Genomic DNA, 26,404 nt, shown 5'->3' with positions numbered 1-26,404 from the left:
CTGCATTTGGGAAATGTGTGGTGCTTGAAGTGCACCGTTATTGCATTTCTCTCACTTCTCTTATTTTTATGCATTAAACACCAGAGATACTATTCCTGTTTTCCCAAAACAAATTCATCAAAGTACATGGTGTTGGTGGATGTGTTCAAAACCCAAAAATGGTAAAAAGAAAAATAAATCAGTTTTTCTCCATATTTGAACTGATCAACGAAACCTGGCCAATTCCTGGCAGAATATTTGGTGCATTTTTAAAATCTGAAACATCTTCAGATAGATTTTACAGATTCGTTTGTGTAGCTTTTTTTATTGTTGAATATTTTTGTCTGCATTGACTCTCGAATGTCTGTACTCTCCTGTTAAAATTCAAGAATCTGATACAATGCAAAAATAATTTCCAGACTTTTTCAGTCTTTAATGTGACAAATCCAATGCCATTCAATTGAAAAACTTTAAAAAATGTTGGGAGGAAATTTTGAAAAAAATAAAGTTTGTATCCTTAAATTCATATTTTCTTGAAACATCTTTTGATTTAGTTTGACTGTTACTGAGGTTGCATCTCCCAATGAATGAACTCACTGAATCTGAGATAAGCTTCAGCTGCCTTTTTTCTTTAAATCACTTGATATAGCCTCTAGCTAAAGCCATACTTTGCAGGGAGGTTTCAAAACAATCTCATTGCACAAAGATATTCATCCGAAGAAGAGTGGAAAAAAAGGAAAGAAATACTACAGCACAAGTTTATACTGTTGTACAGTCAAGAGCAATAATAATTGGTGAAAAACTAAGCTATTTAGTTTTTCAAAGCTAATAAAATGATAGGAGGCTTCCTGCAGACCGGTGAGAAATTTTCAATTTGTTTGTCACATTTAATAAATTTGAATATGCTTATGATGAGGTTTGTTTGTCAGACTAAAAGTGCCTCCTGGTAATGTCGACCTTCAAGTAGGTACTAAACATAGTTTTCATTAGGCTTACAATAAATTTCTAATTAGTGTGACTTAATATTCTAATCTTAAATGTCATGTTTATTAACTCTAAGTGGAAAAGCAACATAATTATGGTCATAATCATCATAAAGGCTAGACAACATCAGTCTGAGTGTAATTAATCTACAGTATGTGATGTGTTTTACTTGCAAAATGTAGTTACTGAAATTAATTAACGATCCCTTATTTTTACTTTATTGAATATGCAAAATTTCCTATTTTCCTCAAGAATATTATATTTTTCATGAATCAGTATTCAAGTTGTTTACATCTACAGTATGTACTCAATGTTTGCTTTTTCTGAATGATCTCATGGCTTACAGAAATAAATGAGGGTTGTTATTCTGTGTTATCTTCTAATTTGGTTGATTTTTACACAACAGGGTGCACTTGGCAACAGTATGGTGAGAAATGTATTTATTGTGTTTCTTCTACAAATGAGAAGGATGATTTTAATATTCGGGAGCTAAAAGCTGTAATCATCGATATTTCAGCTTTGCCTGAACGGCTGACAGAAACAGAGCTACTGTTTGCTTTATTTTCCGTGACTCAGCTAAGCATCATTTGGCTGCTTCATTACAGCATCGAACAAAATGAAGAGTGTCATCAATCTTCTCATGCATACTTACTAACTGTTGGTTTGGTTTCAATCTGTCTCCAAACAAACAAGAAATCAGCAAATTTCAGTCTTGCAACATAGTTTGAGGATCCTGTCTCAAAGTGATGCATCTTTCTTTATTTTGTGTGTAATTCAAGGTAATACTAAAAATAGACTTTGCCAACATACCAGGATTGATTTGCACATAGAATAAGTTGAGTATATGTGTACTTTTATCTATGCATACACCTTTTTGAACACGACTTTGTTACAGCAAAGAGTGTATTAATGTAATCTACTAATGCAATACATTTAGGGCTGCACAGAACGGTTTGTCACCAGTCCTGAAGAAGTGATGGATGTGATAGATGAGGGGAAGGCCAACCGTCACGTTGCTGTCACCAGTGAGTCACTCCGTTGATCTTCCTGATGGTCTGACATTCAAACTGTCACACATTTCATGTCAGGACTTTTTTCAGTGGATGAAGGATTTGTGAAGTGCAGAGTGGGGATTGATCAACTTCATTCTTTTTGTGGAAAAGCAAATAAAATTAATTAAACTCTGAATAAAGGCTACGCTCTTTGACCTTGCTCTTCTTTGTATTTTTGCCCAGATATGAATGAGCATAGTTCTCGTAGTCACAGCATCTTCCTGATCAACATCAAGCAAGAAAATGTAGAAACGGAGCAGAAACTGTGCGGGAAGCTCTACCTGGTTGACCTTGCTGGGAGTGAGAAGGTAGGAAATAAGCAGGGTTTTTCTTTTAAACATTAAAAGAAAAAATCCTGTTTTATTGAGGCGGGGATCTCAAGAGGTTATCACCAGAAAATATTCTACCTACTGTTAGTATCTTCACTTTATTGAAACAGAAAGTAGTTTTAAAGTTAACAATGTGACCATAACAAAACAACTCCAAATTTAAAAATATCACAAAGGTTAATTTAAATGCCATCTTTTAAATTTTAACACTACTACTACATGTTACATATGAATCATAAGATGTTGACAATACAGACCAAGCTTTTTGATTTTTTTAACTAAACCTGTTGAGATAATTAAGCTACAGTGAGAATCTGATACAATTTTCAGATAAAACACAGAAGTCTGCTTTTAACATAACTACTTTTTGACTATGTTAGCAAAAAAGCTAATCTCTGTCTGACCAAGTGGATTATGCCAACAGCAGATGCAATTCCAGTCTCTTGCGGTGGGGAAATGCATAGTAGGTATCTCCAACCAGCATGTCCCACAGAAACAAACGTTCACACTCACTCCTAAGAACAATGCAGAGAGATTCATTAACCCAACCTGCAGATATCTGGATTATAGCATAGTACTAGAAAGTGGGAGTACCAGAGAGAATCCATACAAGCACAGGGAGAAAGTTCTCCTGGCAAAGACAGTCCAAAGTCAAGATTCAAACCTTTGTAGCTTGACGGATTAGTCAATGGGACTTGAAGAGCTTGATTGTGTTGATGGTCTTTCCTCCAGGTTCAAGAAAGCCAGATTTAATGTCTAATATTCCAAAGGGGATGGATGCACTGGAGGTAGATGACGGCTGAATTGATATGGCAAACAAGGAAACATGCTATGTCCTGCAGACAGAGTATAAAACATGCAGCATAATCAAAGCCATGAAGGCTTTCTTGTCTCATCTAAAATTGTTCAGAAAAGAAGGTTAAAGTATATGATGAAGCCTGTTATATCACTCTTCATGAATACATGCAGAATAATCCAGCACATGAATAAATAAACACTTGATACATGGCTGAGGAATAAAATATGCACACAATGATTTCCATCCAAGCACATTTGTGGTACATTATCTAGAATTGATGTTTATGAATTATACAGCTAAACAGTCTAAGGTACAAAATTGGATACAACTGGATATAATTTTAATCTAAAGGAAGAGCCATGTCAAAGTTTGCTATTTTTAGTTTTACCTGCTATCTGAACAAACATACTTTATTCTAGCTAAAATACATTTATCTGCATCAGTTACCAATGTCTTAATTTCTTCTGTACTCTTCTGCTTTTTTATTTATTTTCTTGTTTTTGCTAAACGTAGGATGGAAACCTTCTCACCGTTTTTAAAGAGCCTGCTTGTTTTGAGCTGGGAGCCCTTTAAGGAGCTTCACAACTGCAACCACTGTCTTTGCAAACTTACCCCATTGTCATTGCCCTTCGATTCAAATATAATCAGCCATCTATGACTCCTGTCTATGAGGAGCCCCAAGATCTACCCTGGTTTTATAGTCTTGAGTTCATGGGAATAATGTAACAGATAAAGCAATGTATACTAAGAGCAGCAAAGAGCTATAGGACGGTATTGACAAATGCTGACGGCTGCTTTTTGTAGCATTTAAGTGCTGATGGTGCATCTGTTTGTTGCCTTGATCAACCTTGGGGGGCAATGAAGAAATATTTATGCTCTACCAATTTATGGAGGTTGAGGACAAAATGTTATCAACTGTACTAAAATGGAAGAATGTTCACAGTCTGCAGATTTTTCTTGTAATTAAGGCTCTTTTTATAAAGCTCTAATTAGATCCCTTGACAATACACTCAAGATTGAGTGTCTTGGAGAAATCTTCAGAAAATCCAGCTGCATCTCACATCATCTTCCCTTCTTAACACTTTACACTGTACCCATTTATTTATTGGTCTTTAAATTCATTGGGAAATTAGTCCTAAAACCATGTCACATATTATTTTGGTGTCTAAAAAAAGCTATGCTGAAAAGATGAATTATTTTGTCTGAATAAAATATATGCACACTTTATCTTATACATATAAGAATGGAGTTCTATTGAATCCCATTCTGGCTGAAGCAGATGTCTCCTCATGTTTACCTGGTGTTATTGGTAGTATTTCTTTATAACAAGCAAGTATTAGAAAATGAATGCAAACCGATCTGTGTGTACTCTCTGTGAAGTCATCCCTTTTGGTTCCTGTCCCTTACTGATTTCAACCAATCGAAACATGGTAGTTATACCAGATCAATAAAGGTTTTTATACCGCTGATCAATTAATCTATAAGGGAGTCAAACTTACTTAAGAACCATTACAGCTACCACCAAAATGGTTTATTGGAAAATATATTTGGAGCCCAATTGCTGAAAACAGACTTAAATACCATATAAAGTTTTTTTTTAATTTTTTTTTTAAGTTGATAGACTTAATAGATTGAAGCAAGTATTTCATGGAAATAAATAATTTTTCAAGCACTTCAATTGGTTATATGAAAATTTATGTGAGAATAAGAAAAACAACTTCATGTGGAGAACCTTACAAAAATATTTGTCATCTTTAGATTCATTTGTATTTTGAAATGTTGAAATTGCAAACATCATAAATACTTTATAGGGATTTTATGTGGTAAAATAACACAAAATTGTGTGAAATGGAAAGAAAATCATTAATGGTTTTCAGTTTTTCCACACAAATAATGTGAAGTGTGTTGCTTAGACTTGTGTTTTCTCTTACAGCTGCAAATAAAAACTTATGTTCTTTCTTCACAAGTCACCTAATTGGTACTTGGAGCCCATCCATGTGTGACTTAATCTCAGTACAAATACAGCTGTCATCTGAACGCTCTCATATTAATTTATTACATAAAATCCTAACAAAAGACAAAGGCATGTGTTCACAGTCATCCCTAATGACTGTGAACAATCATTAGGGATGGAGTGTTTAAAAGGCCAAATAAGTGTGACAATCTATCAAGAAAATACAATAAATAAAAATATTAAAACCAAAAAATAATGAAGCATCACATAAAAGCCAGATGGTCTTTAACAGATATTGATAGCTCCTCTCAGATACTCTGTGAAATTCCTTCAGATGTTTGAATGCTGAATAAAATCAGAAAGAAAAGGATTTTAAGGGCCTTCATCAGGCAGCCTGATGCAAGGGAATGTATTATTTTAGAAACTCTATGAAAACCAAAATAAACAAGTTGCGTGAAGACTTTCAAGTGATAATTGTATTAGAAAGAGATTTCATTTGTGCCTGGATTAAACAGTTAATGATCTAATTTCTCCATGTTTGTGTATTTGTGTCAGGTCAGTAAGACAGGTGCGGAGGGATCGGTGCTAGATGAGGCCAAGAACATCAACAAGTCCCTATCGGCTCTGGGGAACGTCATTTCTGCTTTGGCTGAAGGGACGGTGAGATGAAAAATGAAAAGCTACCCAGTCCCCTTAATCCGTCAGCAGCTGCCTCAGGCTTGACTTGTTAATTATTTGTTTTAAACAGATAAGTCATGCTTGTCATTGGAAGAATATGTATCCTGGCTGCAATGAATTAGTCTGAATTATTAAATTAGAAACACATTAATTCCTTAAATATGGAAGTTGGTTTATTATCAGTGAATCTGATTGTAATTTATGTGTATTTGTTGTCATATAATAACAGCCCGGATAATTACTTTACAGCAATTAACTTGCTTATTAAAAAACAATTTAACATTTTTAACAACAAGCTGAGACTCTTTCATCTTTTATTTACAAGCTATGCTCAAAAGAAGTATTGTCTGAATGCCAGTGAATACATGTTGAATTGATTCTGAAGTTAATACTTTTATTTTGCTCATTTAACTTATAACATAATCCCTTGTTAGTTAACTGTAAAGCTCTGACTGTGTCCCAAGATAAACAGCACTGCAGAACTGTCCAGATGCCTGTCCAGCAGAACCGAGAGACAATTACGATGAGAAAACATAATTTTGTTTCTATTCTATCCAGCTATTACCTTTTGTCACACAATGACCTTCTGGATGGCTGTGGTACAGAGGTATACCGTTTTAAATAAATAAAAAAGGCACAATTTTGATACTAAGAGTAAAACTGCTGAAAGAGTTGTGACTCGTCTTTCTGGTGTGCTGCAGTGACACGTTTGGTGGCCTGCTGTTCCTCTCACACCACTCTGTACGCTCCTACAGCTGCTAATATGACCCATTTGTCCCACTCTGTGGTCCTTCCAAGCGTCCTTATTGTAATTAGAGCACTCACTATTTTTTATTGTGAGGCTCAGGGCTCAGGGAAGTCCTCATAAACCATATGGAAAAAGGCTGGCAGTCTGAAATGTTGTTTCAATTTAATAGAAAAGTGAATGTTCATTTCCTATTCACTGAGCAAGGACACGGTCTTTAAGGATGCATTCAGAGGGTTAAAACGGTGCAACTCTGAATAATACAACTTGCAAAGGAACAGTATTTTACATTTTTCTTCGCCTCCCATGTGAAAAACTCATATTTCAAAGAAAGGACTGTTTTGCATTTCTCTGATCTGATGTCTTTTTCTCAATCTTGAATTTCTTTTCTTCTCTCCTGCTTTTGTCTCTGCAGAAAACCCATGTGCCGTATCGTGACAGCAAAATGACTCGCATCCTGCAGGACTCACTGGGCGGGAACTGCCGCACCACCATGTTTATTTGTTGCTCTCCATCCAGCTACAATGATGCAGAGACCAAATCCACGCTGATGTTTGGCCAACGGTAACATGGATCTCTGTGTTTGGCAGTCCTGAACTACTGCACTGCTGTGCAAAACAAAACAGAACCCTGTGGTTCTTCACAATACACTGAACTAGGTTATACCAATTTACTGCCACCCCCCTATCCAGTGGTTTCAGCTGAGACTCCAAACTGGGCTGCTCCAACCTCTTAGTATGACAAGAAACATGTTTGTTCAAATTAAAATCTGACCTGAAATACAAATCTATCAAGGGATTAATTATATACTGTATCATAGCACCCTGGAAACAGATTGAGTTGAATGTATCATTAAAAAGCCCTAAGTTAACGTCACATTCATAAATGGGGGTATCTGAGTAAAATTGTAAGTAATAAGATTAGAGTGACTTCAAGTTTTTAATTGGTCGTTCAGAAAGGAACAAAAACAGAAGAGAAGAGATGAATAACTAATTCATCTTGGCTTTTTCTTAAGTTTTTTCAAATGACATCTAATTCTACAGACTAATTTACTATGAGGAATTTGGGCTCTTTTTCCTTATTAAAGGCAGACAAATCAAATAATTCATAGGATTAGGCTTACTGTTGAACTTTTTTAGAACAATATGTTTGATTATCTTCATTTTGCTCTTCACACATCCTTTTATCTTGGATCTAATTGGAATAGAAATGAGCAGAAAAGGATGTTTGTCTTGCAAACAGTAGGAAGTCCTTGTATAAGAACACACTGTTTTGCTGGGGTGTGAAATAAGTAATAGCACATCCTTTCATTCAGTGATGCCTTTTATTTGTGCTAGCAGCAGAATAACATACTCAATCTTTTTAAGATTTTTATGATTGCATTGATTCATTGTACATATTTTATGCAGTGTGAATCACCAGTCCTCTTTTGCTCCCTCACCCTATGCACACCAAACACTGTTTGCACATAGCCAATTTGCATACCAATTAATGAGATGCAAGTTAATGTTCACTGTGCAGGCAGACATTTTCTCTGTTCCCTCACACTTTGCTGTTCCTCTCTTTTCACTGTCCATTGTCCCTTCCACCTCTTTGCTCCTCACTCCCTCCTTTCTTGTCCATGATGCCCTTTCCTTCTCCACGCTCCCCTCTAATTAGAGCCAAGACCATTAGAAATACCGTCACAGTGAATCTGGAGCTCACAGCGGAGCAGTGGAAGAAGAAGTACGAGAAGGAAAAAGAGAAGAACAGATCGATGAAGGAAACTGTACAAAGACTTGAAGCTGAGCTGAACCACTGGAGGAATGGTAACGCTTCCACCGATCATGATTTGTACATATGTATACAAAGGAAAAATAAAAATGGCTGCTTGTGGGTTTGTGTCTCATGTAAAACATTTGTAAGATATTGATATATTTTCAGCCAAGCAAATGTTTTGACTCTTCAGTTTGACTGAGATTGAAATTTAGTATAAATATATCCAAACACAAAACTTTATATATTGAATTTGACAACCTACTGCTGCTACCAAATTAATTGAAAACACTGAGCCCAAGTTTCCATGACAGGATCATCAGAAAATATACAGTCCTCTTCCTGATATCTTGACTGATTTTTATCACACATGGACGAATTTCCTTCAACACCTTAAAATAAAACCACAGGTTTGCCTCCAGTTAACTAAAAATCCTATTAAGTCATGGCATCATTTGTGCTTTCACAGCTTGTTAAAGGCAGAATGATTTTAATGTCCGTAGCTTCCGATTTTAACCCTTGTTAAAAATATCCCCCTCATTACTCTGGCATTTAGCAACTAAAAATAATTGTGGTGATCCTGACTCACCTAAAACAGAATAATTGAATTAGAAACTGAGGAGAAAAACAGACAATATAGACATTTGGTTTCTGTTGTAGATTCTTAAAATGTATATCTTATTAAATAGGATATTATGTTCACATTATATTCTCTTCATTGATTGTCTCTGCAATGTCCAAGCAAGAGGCTGCAAAAGTACAAAATGACAAAGGGCTAAAATGACTAGGACCCCTGATAAAGTATTTTGAAAGAGATCAAATTGTTTCTTTTTCCAAGGCTTTAAAGTTTAACTTCACAAAAAAGGATCTCAGCTTTAGCACTTAAGCTCAAGCGGATGGATTGAAATTCACTTGAGATTTGAATCAAACCATTTTCAAATATTCTATTGTGGTATGATATAATAATAATACATGTTTTTATACCTTAGAAACAATTTATATGAAGGAGGATAAGATTTACTATGTCATCAATTAGTTTTACTCTTTTTCTTTATTCCCCTTCATTGTCTCATTTTCAAAGCAGTCATTTTTAAAACTAGCTCTATTTTTCTGATGAGCCTTAAATCAGTCTTCCATTTAAAAAATATGACTTGATGAAAACCTGGCGGAAATGTTGGAAAAAGCCCTACAGAGAAGAATTACTGCAGAACATGTTCCTGTCCCTGTCTCTTTTTATGCATGGATGGCTTTTCACTTACAGGAATGAATTTTTCACCAACCCGCAGGCATCACTTTTTCCTCCACGTAAAGGAAGATTTAACCTTTTTTGATCTAATCCGAATACCTGTCAGTGGAGATATAGGAGGAAAACAGCCTAACAGATTTGTTGGACTCATGCCCAAAACGCATAAACACTGCTTTTTGGCTATCTCTGTCAGTTTTTTGTTTTTTTAACTTGCACACTTTGTGTAATTGGATTTCCCATAACATTGTACTCAGATAAATTATTGCAGCAGAATTTGCTTTATGAATCTCTATGTTTTAATCATATCCTGGCCATCCTACTCCACAGAAAAGTCATAACGTAGAGTGGTTTTCTCACATGTCAACCCACACAAACAACAGCATTTTCTTTTCTTCCAGACGCACAGTGATGTGCATCTACTCCTACCTGTTGGACTTTTCAAATGTCAGTGCACTCAGTGGTGGTGATCAGTTGACATTCAAGCCATGAATCTAATTTCTGCTTTTTGTTTCTTGCGAAAAAATCTCCCCCAGCGTTTGACCTGCATTTTAATGAACCGTAACACATCTTTATTGAACATTCATGAGCAGAAATAATTAATTTTATGGCATCCTCCTGTAGCTCCACACTTAAATGTTCCTCAGACTCTCTTTGTCTGGATAGCACTTACAATTCATAGAATTTTATATATCATTTTGACAGAATCTTTGCCCCAATTTCTCTCCCACAGGTCATTTCACCGCTTCACATTTCTGACTTGGGACTCTCCTAGGTGAATGCTGTTGACCTCCATCTTGCACTACATTATTGGGCTCTTTAATCAAGACTGTCCCAATGGAAATGACTCAAACAGGAATATTTACTCAGTTTGCATTTCTGAAAGGAGAGTCTCTGCCAGAATGGAGTGTCAAATCTAAGTCAGTCAAGTTTTATTCATTCAGTACAAAGAAAACACTTTAATCCCAGCAGCAGTGTTTTCAGCAGAATTCTGGATTATAAACCACATCATTTTTTCACACACTTTGAAACAAAGTTTAAGATATATAATTTTTGAAAAGAAAAAAAAAAGATCTCCCTTGCCTTGTCCCAGTATTCCCAGTGCTAAGTTCAGCAAAACAGGACGCGCTTTGAGTGATCAGGTTCTATATATGTGACTGCAAAGGTACTATAAACATTTTTTACATTAACTATTTGCACTGCATACATATTATCAATGTAAGGTTTTTACAAAGACAACTGCATATGCAAACATATGCGCTCTCTCTTTTGAGGGAAAATCTTGTTCTTTATTTTTTGCACATAACTGCTCCAGTTAACTCTAAAAGTCAGTTTATAGAGCCGTTACTCGTGAGTAGAGCACGGTTTAACGATGCCTGAGAGAGCTGAGTTCAGCTCAGATTTGTTATATACATAAAAAGCAGCTTTAAGGTCACAGTTCTCAAAAAGTAGACCAATATTATGAATATGCTCATTTGTATCTCAGCACACTGCCTGTCCCCCAAATTCTAAAGGATGTTGCTGCTCATTTAAATGAATGTGTGCAGGTATTTATCTGCTGCATGCAGGATACCAGTCCTTGAGAAAAGTTTCAAATCCTTCAGTAGAAGAACGAAAGAACAAGACAAAGACAGAAGAATTACAACTTAGCAAGGGATACCTGCAATTACAACTTAATAAACTGCAAAATCTTCTGACTGGATTAATAAAATTGACATATATAAAGACAACAGAATCAAGTTCCCCAAAAGTGAAAACTTACAACGACTAACGAGAACATGCCTCAGTCTGATCTGGCTAGCTCTAACAACAATCAATAAAAAAGAATGTTTTTGGCTCGACGGTAAAAGTGGAAAACATGTCCTCTTTTTCCGTTGTATCTGTGTCTCTGTAATTGCTTGCAGATTTGTTTTACATTTATCTGGTTTCAGGTTCCTGTAGAGTCCCTTTTCACTGCAGACAAGATAAAGTGCTTGTGAAACATGATTAAAAACAAACAGTGTTTCCCCACAGATTTACCCATCTGATCCAACTGACCTGAGTAAACATGTAATGAGTTCCTTGTGTATATGTTAAGCAAGAACATATTAAACAGGGAGACTGTTGAACTATGTGTTAAGAAATGTAACATCAAAGTATATTTAAATAGACCTTCAACTATAGTAAATCCTCACAGACAGAAGCTGATGTGACTAATATTTAAGCTAGTCACATCTTTCTGCAGTGTGACATTTAAGCTAGTCATGCTGCTTTCTGACTCACAGAAAGAAGCTCTACACTTTATATAGATGCAATTTGTGTACTAATTTATAAAGAAATGACATAACTACATGACATGACAAAATATCTTCAGCTATTTCAATACTATTATTGAGCTCCTTGTTTTTTCTGTTATTTTAAAATAAATCTTGAATCTTGAATATGATAACTAAGCTTGAATGGAAAGATAAACTTGTATTTCCTATTAGGTCGTCCTCTCCCTCTGAGATTTTGACAGACACTTACATTAGCTTTTGCACCCAATCAGAGTTTGTCTTGTACATCCTAACAGCTAACAATGTTGTGCAAAAGGAGCACCTGACATTTTCTCTCATTAATATCAGGACTGTGTCGACTGAGCTAATGCTAGGTGACAGTGTTGAGGAAGATGTCTCCCCTTGACACGCAACCATTTTAAATTTCACATTTGAATTGATTGGACTCAGAGGAAACATGAATAAGATGAACCTCATAATCCCATTTTATGCATTCATTGATTGAGAGAAGGACAGCTCAATGACAAAAAAACATTTTCCTTCTGTCTCTATAGGTGACAATAATGTTGTGCTGGGGCAGCTGGGTGAAGGATTGGAGGATGCCCCCTTTGTGCCTCTGGATTTTGAAGAGGCAACTCTTGAATTATGCAGCCCATGCACCCCCTGCACTCCTTGCAGCCCCTGCTCCTTAGCGTCATCCATTGTGGTTCACATCTCAGAGGAAGAGCGGCATAAATATGAGGAGGAGATCCGCAAGCTGTACAAGCAGCTGGATGATAAGGTGATGACTGGAGCAAGAGGATTGTCTGGGAATGAATGCGGAGCTGATTACACACCTTGTGTGAGATGCAGTAACATGCATGCAGCTACACAGAATACATTATACATGCATTGTTTAAAAGGTGATTTATTTACTGTAGCGGCTATTAGTGAAGGATATCACTGAGGCAAAAAAGGTGTAATTTCTTTTGAAAAGCTAAGTCTTAAATTGACATATTTTCTTACATTGCATTTTATGGTTGTAGAGTCTAGTTTGAAGTTCAACACTTAATTTGTATTTTTTATCTTCCCTTTTGCACTTTTCTGTATAAATCACATGATGTTTAGATGTTTTTTTTTTTTTTCCAATATACGTCCCATACTGTACTAAACTCCTGAATTTAGTTCCTCACTTTCACTTCTGCAAAGTTTTCTTTCCAAGAAACCTGACTTCTTAAACAGCCTTTATCAAAACTCCATCAGGCTTTTTGAGTTAGGTCTTTTAAGTATTTTCCTTTTTTTTTACACTCAATGCTTCTCTTCTGCCTAATTTTCAGATCAGTACATGACCATTTCACATGTTCCTCTAGGAAGTCACCCAACTCTTTTAAATAATTTATTCTCAAATAAAAATGTCGCAAACAGAAGAAATTTGTTGTGTCGACACAACAGACACCCTACATTGGCTGTTTGTGGTCAATAATTTTAGCAATTTCTTTGCATCAATTAAATCAAATAAAAAAATGCTTCTGAAAGTGACATTTCTGATGCATTTCTCACTTTGTCTTCTTTTGCTCTTTTCTACCAACACTGTACCATTTGCTACAATGGTTAGTAAGTTTGATAAAGCAAATTATATTGCTGAAAAAAATCAGCATCACCTTTGAAGAATGCAAGAAAGTTTGTTTTCTTGGAAACAAAAGCTAAAAGAAATTAGGAATGTCCAGTCCAGACAATCTCTGAACTTTGATACAAAGAAAAAACAGCCAAACAGGCATGTGTTTGTGTTAAAAGGCTTAATTTTATTTTATTTATCCATAACACATCTAGAAACACTTTGTTTTTTAAATTACTTTTTAAAACCCAAAGTTGTATTTACAACTTTGAGCACAAGTTGTGAATGGATGCTTGTGTTCACACGCTGAGCCCAGAAGATTTGGTGTACAGTCATAAAAACACACAAATTAACTGTTTCTATTCCACTGAAGGACGATGAGATCAACCACCAGAGCCAGATGGTGGAGAAGCTGAAGGAGCAGATGCTCGACCAGGAGGAGGTAAAAGATCTTGGTTTTTACATCCTTTCATCGGTTTGCTTTAAACAGCTCACAGTGGGCCGTCGTTTCTGCGAGCATGCCAACGTGAATCACAGTTCAAGCAGAAGTCAGCTGTGAGAGGGTTTACCATCCTGCCCTTGAGATGAATGAGCTGGAAAAACAACACATTTCTGCTGCCAATAAGGAGATAGAGTAAATGAGTCTGTGGTTGCTGATCAGTAAGTATATTTATGCTAACTGGAGTTTAAAACCTTTTTAAACTCCAAGTGCAAACACAGATGAAAGTCTGCAGCTCTGTAATATTAAACTCCTTGGAGTTCATTTTTCTTCAGTTACAAAATGTTTTTGACTTAGTTGCATTTTCAGCTAGTAAATTATTTTTTGCCAATAAGTAAAGAAGGAAATAACTTATAAGACATTTTTAGTGCTGGAACGTTGACAAGTAAACTTTGATTAATTATTTACATAGATTCTAAAAATATTAGTGCAACTAATCGCAAAGAAAGATTATTATTAGTGTGAATCTCATAGCTTTCTTTGCACAAATTGCTGCATCAATGCAACATAGCGTGGAGATGATCAGCCTTTAGGTCTCCTTAGTTTTTAAATTCAGCTTGCTTTGATGGCAGCCTTCTTCTCATCTGCATTATGTGTCTCACTGGATCCAACAATCATCAAAAGAATCATCCCATAGATTCTTTTTAGGGTACAGGCCTGTTTTCTAGCTAATAAAAAACACTGAAACCACAATCATTAAACTGGCATTGGTACTTTTCTCCTGAGGGCCGAGTCCTGCTGGAAAATAAAAATGACAACTGTGTCTATGGAGCAACAGCAGCAAATAACATGACTCCCCAAATCATTACTTTGCTAACCTCGTACTGTTGGCATTTTTAGGTTAGATAAGGACCAACAGTTTGGTAAAACAGAGACTTTAATGAGTAAAAACAGAAACTTACAACTGTCAGTCAAGGAGCATCAAAACAAATCTGCAGATAAATAAAAGGCATTGGACCATCACAGGCTGAGACCCAGTAGCCTGACCAACATAGAACCAGAAGGGAAACAGGGGAACTGGGGAATCTAGCAAGGAAAGACTGAGAAAGATAGTTAATATATTGGGAGCATTCCACTCAAAAAGAAGTGTTATCCATATTTTCTGGATTTGGACATTTATGTCCCATAACAGCCCTACTGTGAGCTGCGTTGCCATAAATGTAGCTACCAAATCAGAAACGTTGCAACATAATGACCATTTGTCCAAACAAAGGCTTTGAGCTTGTGTAAATATACTGAAAACCCAGGAGGAGCAGCATCTACATTTTATGACACGTAATTCAGGCAGATGACTCTCAGTGGGCTGCAGCAGAATAACAAAAGCTGGTGGCAAAATAAAATGACCTTTCTCTTTGTGCAGTGATATTCTGAGGTGAGTACTTTAATAATTTGTTCACCTGCATTGCATTGCAGTCTTGTAAAGACATTTAGTTTTTCTAGAAGAAAGGCTATTGTGTTTTGTTAAAAAGTTGCATTTTGTCTTTTATTTCTGTATATATAACCTACCCAGCCATACAGTCACAGTGAGCTGTGACTATTCCCCCACATTAACAAAATAATGTAAGAGAAGTCTTTTTTACTGAGGTAAAAAGGTCTGTTCCAGCCTATTTACGGCATTAGTGTACTGTTGTGATCAGTTTTGCTTTGTTACAAACCGGAGAAATCCACTTTCGGCTCTCCAACTGAATTTCGCGCCTCAACCGGGTCACGTGTCTGAAAGCCAGCAATATGTAGTTAAACCTCTTTACCTTCCAGCTTTTAGCTTCATCCAGGGGAGACAGCGAGAAGGTGCAGTCAGAGCTCGGCAGGCTGCAAGCAGAAAATGAGTCTGCTAAAACTGAGGTGAAGGAGGTGCTTCAGGCTCTGGAGGAGCTGGCTGTAAACTTCGACCAGAAAAGCCTGGAGGTCGAGGAGAAAAGCATGCAGAACAAGGTGCTGGCTGAAGAACTTGGAAAGAAGATGGTGAGTCTGAGTTTCTGGTGGAGTTGCAAGTATTTCATCCTGCAAAGTCGAAACGGGATGTTACGGAAATGAATCTGTCATGAAGTCACTCACTGAATATATATTGTATTGTAACATTTCTGAATGAAGTTAAACAGATATAGAGGAAATTAAATTTCAAACGTAAACAAAGAGAAAAAAGATGTTATGATACCAGCAACCATGAAACGATTTAAATTGAAAAACAAAAACATTTCTAAGAGGTGACGTCCATCCTGGATATCTGAAAACGCTGTCAAGTGCAACCAAAGAGGCCACCTACTGACTCTCCTGGACAGCTATAGACAGTTCTAGCAGAGCTTCTTGCTTCTTTAAAGTAAAACAAAATTTGAATATTGACACAGAAAGCTCTGTTTGTAGAGACATTCCCTCACATGCAATAAAGGTCTGGGTTAAAAGTCTTAATCAGCTGAAAAAGGATCCTATCAGAGTTAAATGATTTGAAACTGCATGCATGCCAGCCATGGTATGCATGATTGGCATATATTTTTTTTTTAACATTAAAATTATTATAATTATTATAATTAACCTGACATCATGACATTATAGGTCATGAACTACTCTACCTTCGGTATTTTCTTGTGGTGAAGTGAATTTAAGGCTTTCTCAGTGGTCAAGGTCCAAAATGGGAAAGTAGCAGATACCACCACCACAACCATTTTTCAGTCCACACAAAAAAGCTTTGGTGGCTCATCACTGCAGGAGCTGATGTATGTTTTACAAGTTGCTTTTAGTACATTTTTTAACCTCATGGAAAAACATAACAAGCAAATCTTTTCTCGGATATGACTGGGCTTTCAGCAATATGTGGCTGGGATAGTTCATTATAACCCATATAATTAAAATAAATGTTATGTCTTATTTTCTAACTTACTCTTGGTTTTCAGTTCTTCTAAAGCATTTTTTTTACAAAGTAGACCAGCTAATTTTTTCCTGAGATAACTACATCACAGATAAATAAATGTATTAAATAGAATAAAACTTTAGACAATTGAAAGAAGACATTCAAAAGTATTTTCTTAGCAGGTTTATTGTGATTTAATGTTCCAGTAGCCATTTTTTGATGGTCTCGTCTCGGACTCGACCACATTCGCTCTCGGTCTTGGTACACTCTATAGTCTTGGTCTTGTCTTGTTTCTCAGGTTCGGTGGTCTTGACTACAACACTGTAGAAATGCACCTCAAGCGAAAAACAAATATTAATGTCAATAAAGTGGCCCAGGAGAGGAAGCAAAGCCTTAATTCAGTTATTATGACCTACTTTGTGAACCGAGTGAACCTTCGCCGCCGTATTAAAGCCTCTTCAATATTTCATACTGTTTTACAGTCTGCCAGACAGCCATCACTTCTATCCCTGACTTTCTCAGAAACCAATCCAAGAACTGATGAAAGGAGCTGACAACATAACGATGCTGTGTGCAGTTTAGTTCAAACTCAGCTGGCTCTGCAATTTGTCCCCAATCATTTCACTTAGCACAACTTCTCCTTTACACTGTGCTCTGTCGATACCTCTCAGCTGACAGGGAGTCTTCACAGGAACATCTGCCAGCAGTCTGATAGACGAATACGTGCCATAAAAATTACTTTACTTCACAGTGACAAAGCTTTTCCTCGCCTTCATTCTGCATCTTTAGGGCAACTTTTTATTATTATATGAAAAGCATGACTTTGTGACAAACATCTATCATTTGACTTTCTCTTTGGTTTTCTTCAATTGAAACTCCTCTTTTGTTCTGCATGTGGCCATCATTCAACATCACTGAATTCATGCGCTCCTTGATGCACCTTCTTTCATCCATCTAACCACTTAAGCTCAGTTTCATTTACTCTATCCATCACTTCAACAGGCTTCTCTTGACTATCTCTTCATAAATCTTTCTTTAGATAAGCTGAATAGTTTTATTACCCTTTCCATCTTCATTCTTTTTATTTATCCTTGAAGAAATAATCTCAGGTTAATGCTCATAAGTTGAAGTTTGCCTGGAGAGATGACCTTTAAAGGATAACAATGTTACGTTAATGGGGGAGATGAAGACTAAAAAACAACTGAGATTGTGGATTTTCACCATTTGCATGGTGATGTGTGTAACATCGGGCTGAGTAGATGGCATGCTGTTTTTAAAGGAGCATCAGCCTGTATATGTGCATAATACTTTAGGGTATGAATGGTATGCACCCACCGAGACTAAGTAGTGTGTAATTGGTAAATAAAGTCGGTCTATTTTTACTTACTCACACACTTGTGTTGTAAGCGCTTAACCGCAACAAACCCTGTGCAGTATCTAATTGCTATAGATAGAAACACATAAATATGTCTGGTATGTGTGTTTCATACAACTGAAGAGAGAGACTCCTCGCCTGACGGCTTATGAGCCGCCCAGTCGGCAGGCAGAAAAAGAGCAAGCCCAATGTGGTTGACAAAGTCACGCAAGAAATTAAAAATAACTAAATTTATTCTAAAAAAAAAGATGGAAAAAATGAATGTGAGACAGTGGATTTTATAAACAGGAGGCACTTGTTTTCACATGTGCTTATTCCTAGTTAAACCTGGTTCACATTGTAAAATAAACATGGCAAGTTTTCAATTGATCTTTCCATTTCAACAATCTCATAAATGTACCAACTCGAAAGACACTATTTGAAAAAATTAATTTATCCAATTCAATTCAGTAAATAAAATAGATTAATTGAAGTTAATTACTTCCAGTTTAGACAAATAATGGTTTATAGTCAATGAAAATTTCAAAGTATAGTTCTCAAAAAGTTGAAAATACTGTACATAACATCAATAACAATTATTTATTTTTGAAAAAAATGATACAAAATAGCCATGTGATAACCTCCACACTGATGGGGAGGAATGCTGAGACAGTTTTCTTGCAGACAGTCATTGAAGCGCCTCACAAAGTAGAAGCCAAAAAAGGTCAATGCTGAACAAGGTGGCTTTTCACAGACTGCTGTGTCCAGGCATTATTAAATGAAAGCTGACTGGAGGGAACAAGTGTGGTAGAGAAAGGTCCACAAGTAACAAGGATAACAACAGCCTTAAGACGATTGAGAAACAAAATCCATTCAAGAATTTGTGGGAAGATTTGCCAGGCTTAGCGTCAGAGTTTCAAGAGCTGCCTCACACAGACTAATCCAGGATGGGTTGTCAACGCCGACATATAAGCAGGACATTTTAGACCATTTCAAGTTTCCATCGACTGACAAGCTTTATGGAAATTCAGATTTCCATTGCTAGAAGGACTTGGCACCTTCCCAATCTGTCAAAAAGCACCAGTACTTGTTTTATTCATAATATTACTGTGATTGATTTGTCTGCAAACTGGCTTAAGCTAAACTGTGTCAAGAAGAAAGATGAGCGAAACCAGACTCAACAATACCGATGAGCTGAAGCCATTATTAAAGCAACCCGGGCTTTATTGACACTGCAGCAGAGCCGAAGTCTGCAGAAAATCACAGGATGCAGAAATTTAAAAATAGCTCCAAACAAATATTTACACCTTATACAGTATCGTGCACAACCAACATTTCTCTATGAGCTTTTTTTATTGTCCTATATAATTCAGAAATTTTCTGGAAAGACTAACTGGTTCGTTCTTGTTACATTAGGTCATAATGATCATAATCAACACTTCGAAATACATAATTCTGTGACATAAATTAAGTTTTGGTGCTATTATGAATCATGTAAATGATGCACAGTTCAGACATGTTGTCATTTGCAGTTTCTTTGCTAATGTCAAGTGAAATCAGATCAATTGTTGCTTGGATAGTTTAGTCCAGTCTCTGATCTTACTGATTAAATGCAGGTTATAAAAATGCATCTTGGGCATGGTGTGGTGGTGTAGGGGATAGATCAACCAACATTTGGAGGCCTGGAGTCCTCGACGCGGCCGTCACGGGTTCGACTCCCGGACCCAACAATATTTGCTGCATGTCTTCCCCCCTTTCCTGTCAGTCTACTGTCATATGAGGGACACTAGAGTCTGCAACAAATCCCCTGGAGGGTAAAAAATGCATCCTGATAACAAAAACAAAACAATAAAACATGGAGCACATTTTATTTGAGCCAGTTCAAATAATATTCTTCAGATTCACCGCAGACAGTTTTCTAACTGAGCAACACAACCATACACAGAAATGAATACTTATAAAATTATCTTACAAACAAATATCTGAAATGTGTGGCATGAAATTGTATTCCAGTACTATTTTCTGTTAAAATAAAACGTTAAAAATGTTCTGTGTAATTGTACATCCACAGTTATGCATTACTTTGTGCTGAGCTATTCTAAAAGATCTCAGTGAAATACATGGAAATTGGAAGTTGCTATGTATCAGAGTGAGGAAAAGGTGAAGACTGAATATTTTTACAATGAATGTTCTCTGCATACAAAATGTAGGACCAAGTGTTCTCAAAGTAGCTGGATATTGCATGAAAACAGGCATGTTTTCACACTTTCATGAATCATTTGAACTCACATAAATAATAAAATGTCAGGTTTGCTGACTAACATTGCAAACTGGCTTTGTATTTTTGGAATGAAGCATCTGTTTAACACTGCCTGGCAACTTTTTCTGTTTATGGCACAAGGATATTTTTGCATCTCAACAGATGGAGAAAGAGAGAGAGCACACCAGACTGATAAATGTTGGCATCAAGTGATAGGTTGTGTTTCACATATTTAAATGCTTTTTTTTTTCCAAGTCAGGGAGGTTCAGGAGATGCTTGATTAAGGTGTTTGATGTCAATCTACCAGGAGACTGAAGAAGACCAGAATCAGATTGGAGAGATTTATTTGCTTACTTTAAACCACCCAAGCAAGTCGTTTAAACATGCAAAACCTCTGGTAAACCAGATGAGTAGAAACGTTAATCACCAAATACTTGACAGTGATAATCGTCTCACAGTTCAAAAATGCAAACTAAATAAATCCTTATGACAACAACCTTTAACCATATGACCATCTCACAGGTGCAGATCTAAAGCAATGAATTAACAATACGAAAACAAGTGCAGGATATATAAGAGCTTCTCTAAGGATGTAAATCCTTCTGCCTTCAAGCTCAATTAATGCAAATCTGCACTTCTTTAAGTTCTTTGAGAACTGGAGTAGAGATGAAATGTGAGAGACAGATAAAAGTTTAAAGGGCTAAACTTTAAAAAGTTCCTCTCTTTATTTACTTCTTGAATAAAATCCTTTTTCTCAAGCACATGTCCTCTACTTGCACTCACTGCCTTGGCATCCCTCCTCTCTTCCAACAGGCTCACCTCAGGGCTTTAGAGGCAGAGCTGTCCCGCATGCAGGAGGTGAGCAGCCACCAAAGAAAACGCATCGCTGAGGTTCTCAACGGCCTCATGAGGGACCTGCGCGAGTTCAGCACTATAGTTGGAAGCCGGGAAATCAAGCTGGTGAGAAACAAAACAACCGTATTTATGGCTCAAATGAGATCTGCAAGATCTGTTGAATCTTTCTACATTTCTAGTTAAGAATACCATGTTATTGACTTCTCAATACAAATGTTATATTCTTTACGTTTGTGAAATGGAAGAGTGGATCTGAATTTGCTGAAGCTCATACCTGTCCTGAATAGGTTTATTTCCACATGCTGAGTAGTGAGTAATCACTAGATCTTGCTACAGAAATTTATTTAATGATGGGGCTGCTAACATGGACTTGATTTTTTTATATAAAATAAAATATTTGAAGTTCCTTTCTTTTTTATTGTGTTTCTTGAGGACAAAGTGGATTAAAACTACAAACCTAAAGGCATTTTTTGGTGGATTTTAAGAGAAAGGAGATGCATGATTTTCAAAGCATTACATCAATAAAAAGTTGTACTCAACACAGAGTTGCCCTTTTACTCTAATGCCCTGAATAATTTTAGTCATTGTTCATTATGTGGAAGAAGCTACTCAAATTGAAAAACAGCAGAGGTAGACCTCAGAAAATGTTAATATTTAAAAAATTCTTCACACATTTATATTTTTATTTGTAAAGTATTTTGAAAAACGTGTCAATTTTCTTCCAATTTACAAATATACTCTGTATTGTAGTGGATTGACACATAAAATCCCTAAAATATAGATTTTAATTAATTAATGGTTATAACATGACAAAATGATGTTTGTTGAAGTGCGATTCAGACATGCTAAAATTATTTACAAAGAGCAATTTACGGACCTTTGCGGTAGAATCAGTAGGATTTGAGACATTTATACTGATGTGAACAATTCTCTAATCCTATACAGTCCGCTACTAACCTGCTGAGTCACAGCATCTGCTAAATGATGCTCTTAATCAAATGTTCATGTGCAAAAGATGCCAGAAAGCGTCTTTCCTTTTCCCCCGCTTCTTCCTATAATTTCCCAGCCGTCTTTAAATTGTCGCCACTCAATCTTGATAAAACATCAACTCTGCTAGTTTCTCAACAGCCTCTTCTGCTGTGTGCCTTATTTATCCCCAGCCTGTGGAGATCACTGGTGCGATCGAGGAGGAGTTCACAGTGGCTCGGCTCTACATCAGCAAGATTAAGTCAGAGGTTAAGTCCATGGTGAAGCGCTGCCGACACCTGGAGAACCTCCAAACAGAATGCAACCGAAAGATGGAGGAAACTGGCAGAGAGCTGTCGTCATGCCACCTCCTCATCTCACAGGTGCAGATCTAAAGTAATGAATCAGTTGTTGTTTGTTACCGAGGAAACAAAGAGCATCCGGATGAGAAAAGAAGCGTGTCAAGCATAGAAATACCGTGTTATTGTTGAAAAATGAGGAGAACAGATATAGGAACCTCAAATAGCACATTACCGATGATCATTATCATTATCTTTCAAGCATACTCTTCTATCAGTTTAATTATCATTTAGCATAGTGGGCCATTGTTGCGACTAAATTACTCTGATGAAAGGCAATTCATGCTTTGTAGCATTTTTACTTGTTTGTGGAGATTTCAGATGCATTTTAGGTCTCACCTTTATTTGTGCATGTAGTCCTGATTGTAAAGTGTGGCATATTTTATATTCTGTCTGTGACTGAGGCTGCCTTCAGGCATGAGGAGGTAAATTTTACTATCTTTGGTGTTTAAACTAAATTCCCTAATGGCTGGGGCTCATAAATATTTAATGTCAGTACATTCATTCAGCTTAGAAGGAGAATTCCTCATCTTTAGTGCAGGGTTCTCATGGGTAAAGGTTGGGGGTTTTCTATTCATCTTTAAACTTTTTGATTCACGTTGTGACGTTCAGCATGAGGCAAAGATTCGCTCTCTGACGGACTACATGCAGAATGTGGAGCTGAAGAAGCGACAGCTGGAGGACAGCTATGATTCTCTGACTGAGGAGATCGCCAACCTCAGAGCTCAAGGTACAGCTGAGTATTACCTTAATCCCTGTGGCTTTCAGGTAATACCACAGGTATTACCTGATATGACTGACATGATATTTTTAAATAAAAAAATAGCATAAACATAAAACTTAAATGAAAGACAGAGCCTTCAGCTCTGTGAGGCTCAGAGTTGACCAACACGACCAGCATAAAATCGTGCTGGATTTTATTTCTACCTTACTAACTTACATTTGATTTTGAAAAAATATTATAGTTTCTTATTTTAAAAAAAATACTACAGTAACTAGTATAATTTTAAAAGTTAACTTTTTCATGTTAAACACAACAGACACAAAATTTGGATTTTGATTGTTTCCTGTCACAATGCTGAAGGAGTATAATGGCAGATTGTCAGAATCAGCATGTGCCCTTTGTGTAAAATGCTGTTAAAATATCAGAAATTAAATGTTTTCTTGCACTCCTGATGGTTTCTAGCTCACTAAATAAAACCGTGTTTAGCTCATCCTAAAAAAAATATATATATTTTCACCTCTTAATTCTGAAAGTTAGTAGCCTGGTTGCTAATTACAACATTTGGCAAATTTCACTGCTTTTCCAACTTGTAGGTGTAATACAGTACATTTGGTGAGTCATTTTGAAATGGATTATCTTGCTTTCTTGACAAATGAAATGCAGCTTAAAATCCAAAGGTGGACCTAAAATCTTTGATAAGCTGCTACTTTCACATCTTGAAAAACTTTAAGTCTGTCAAAATAGCAAAATAAAGTAAATGTGACTTAAGTTTTTGTAATGCCTATTTTTTAACTAATCGACTTTGAAAAAGTCATTTGTGAATTACTTGTTTTGTTTGGCAAAGTGACCACTCTAATGTCAGAGAAACAACAGAACATGCTGTTCAGCAGAAGCTGAGCGATCAGGAAATGTACAAAGAAACACTCACTTAAAACTAAGAGATATCTGCTGTCAAAACAATGATCACAAAATGTATTTACAGAAAAATCTCTGCATCCTTATCCCATAATATCTTGTTTTTTTTTTATCTGAACTATGTGGTGCAATAAGCCATTTAAAGCAATATTTCCAATAAGATTGAATCACTTGGAAAAAAAATTGTCTGTGTATGAAGTTTTTGAGAGCTCTTACATTTTTAAGGACTACTTTAAAAATATCTCTGAAAATATTTAATGTCCATCTGAAATGACATTTATGATTTCTTTCACTCGTCAAAAAAAGCTGCGGGTTGAGTGCCCAGACACTAATTTAATCTTCCATTTAGAGTGAAACTGGAGGAGATGGTTTATCAACTGTCTCACTGGTTTCTGCCAAGGCAGAAAGTAGCTGCCAGGGCTGCGCATGTGGAGTGGTACCGGCATTGTCTGAAGCCATGGCTCTGCTTTATTAGTTTGGTTAATGACGAGCTCATATCCTAATCAATGATTATGGCTCTGAACGTGATGTGTTTCTTAATGAGCAATGATGATTGGCTTAGCTGAACATGGCATTAAACCTTTGGCAATCCCCTCTCCATTCAGTATTTCTAATCTATCAGACTGTGAGACGTTTTTAACACTGTTTACAGAGCAGAATAGTAGCTGAAGTAAACAAATATGGATCGTAGCAAATGTGAATTTGCAGTTAAACTCAATGTAAATCCAGCAATCTGACACAGGGCTACCTCCAGTAGTTATATATGATATACAAATAAGAAACCTGTTTGCAAATCTGCAGTTTTCTGAAACGTTTAAACTAACTTGTTTTTGCATCAACAATTTTACTTTGAACCACTTTTTCTGATGCGTTGAACTTAATCGAGTCATTCATCACATCTAAAGGCCAAAAAGCACTAAGTTGCTGCCAGGTGACTAGCTGATTGCTATTTTTGATAAAACGCAATGGAACATTGATACACCAGAGGAAGATTGGTGTATTTATGAACTCTGAACTGGTGGGTCTAACTTTTCGTAAAAAATATAAGACAGACCCACTTCTGACTTCTATTTAGGAAGCAGGAGAAATGAGGTGAAATACACACTTAGCAAGACATATTACAATGTTGCAAGAAGCAACAAATCTTTCATCCTGTTGGAAGAAAACTTATCCTTGTTTGGTGTAAATATTAAGCGATTTTATTTGACATTCCATATTTCTCCTGTGAAGGACAAAGGACCGCTCCAGTTTGCAAATCATGATGAATTGCAGACGCTTGCCAAAGTCAAATGTTAAGGTCAGCGTTCTGAAACAGTCGAAAGTAATCCCGTCTCAGCAAAATTAATGAGCAGGAAACAACAAAACAATCTGTGTTTCGGGGCGACCAAGGTGAATTGTGGAGAAATCGACTTCCTGTTAAAAACTGTTGTTTGCTTCAGTGGAGCATTTTATTCTGTCATCATTTTTTTTATGTTGTTGAGGACAAGAAAAATAAAGCTAAATAAACATTTCCCTTGTCCAGGACAAAAAGATTAATGGAACATTTGAAATTTGTGCAGGGTGCAGCTAGCTGCTGCTGCTACTTCCAGTGCTCTGACACAATTCACAAATCAGGCCAGAGGCAATGTAAGTCATTCTTTCTTTGGATTCCCAGAGAAGTGAATTAAATAACTAGTGGGTTTAAGAACTTGTAAATTCATTTTGGTTGTACTCAATAAGCCAGGCAGACGGGGATAGAAGCAGTTGACAAATACAAAGTCCATGTTGATTGCATTGCCTGGAGCAAGGTGCAGAGCTCAGTGCTTTCATCAGACAACAGGGAGTCAATATCTGGTTAGCGTGATCCAAAGATTTAATTTAAAACTGTATATCTTCCTAATGAAAGCATGACTGATGTCAGCATGATTATCCTTTAATGATTGGCTGTCAGGTCACAGTGGGAATAAAACTGTTATGTGACTCACATTATCACCATGTCAACCTCCTTTCTTGTGTTTTCTCATATTTTCTCACTCTTTCCTTTGTCATTTGATCTAAAACTGCTTGTTTCAGAAAGCATGTCACAGATGACCAATGGGGAGAACAACACATCTCTCCACAATCTATCTGAGATGAAGGTAACTATGACAAGAGTAATAGCAATTTCATATACCATGTTTATTATTATTACAGCACCTAAGCACTTGGGTAAATGCAGGTGTTTACAAAGTATTTTTTCTATTGAGCCATGAATCCACACATCATGGTGCATTCTCGTATT

At 36.4% G+C, this 26,404-nt stretch overlaps 1 protein-coding gene across 1 annotated transcript in view; it reads left to right on the top strand.

Moving 5' to 3' along the window:
* The window catches only part of kif5ab (kinesin family member 5A, b), a 78,685-nt gene that overhangs the window by 32,611 nt on the left and 19,670 nt on the right, over positions 1-26,404 (top strand). The window contains exons 7-18 of the mRNA XM_055026949.1: positions 1,901-1,988; positions 2,199-2,323; positions 5,653-5,757; positions 6,936-7,084; positions 8,180-8,328; positions 12,328-12,554; positions 13,741-13,809; positions 15,622-15,828; positions 21,139-21,285; positions 22,341-22,529; positions 23,118-23,235; positions 26,197-26,261. Of these exons, the coding sequence (XP_054882924.1) occupies positions 1,901-1,988; positions 2,199-2,323; positions 5,653-5,757; positions 6,936-7,084; positions 8,180-8,328; positions 12,328-12,554; positions 13,741-13,809; positions 15,622-15,828; positions 21,139-21,285; positions 22,341-22,529; positions 23,118-23,235; positions 26,197-26,261 (1,638 nt within the window). The remainder of the gene's footprint in view (positions 1-1,900; positions 1,989-2,198; positions 2,324-5,652; positions 5,758-6,935; positions 7,085-8,179; positions 8,329-12,327; positions 12,555-13,740; positions 13,810-15,621; positions 15,829-21,138; positions 21,286-22,340; positions 22,530-23,117; positions 23,236-26,196; positions 26,262-26,404) is intronic.

Source organism: Poeciliopsis prolifica, unplaced genomic scaffold, assembly GCF_027474105.1.
Source record: "Poeciliopsis prolifica strain line A6 unplaced genomic scaffold, Auburn_PproV2 SCAFFOLD003, whole genome shotgun sequence".
Taxonomy (NCBI): Eukaryota; Metazoa; Chordata; class Actinopteri; order Cyprinodontiformes; family Poeciliidae; genus Poeciliopsis; species Poeciliopsis prolifica.
The sequence above is the reverse complement of the archived record's forward strand: the minus strand, read 5'-3'. Positions and strand labels throughout refer to the sequence as shown.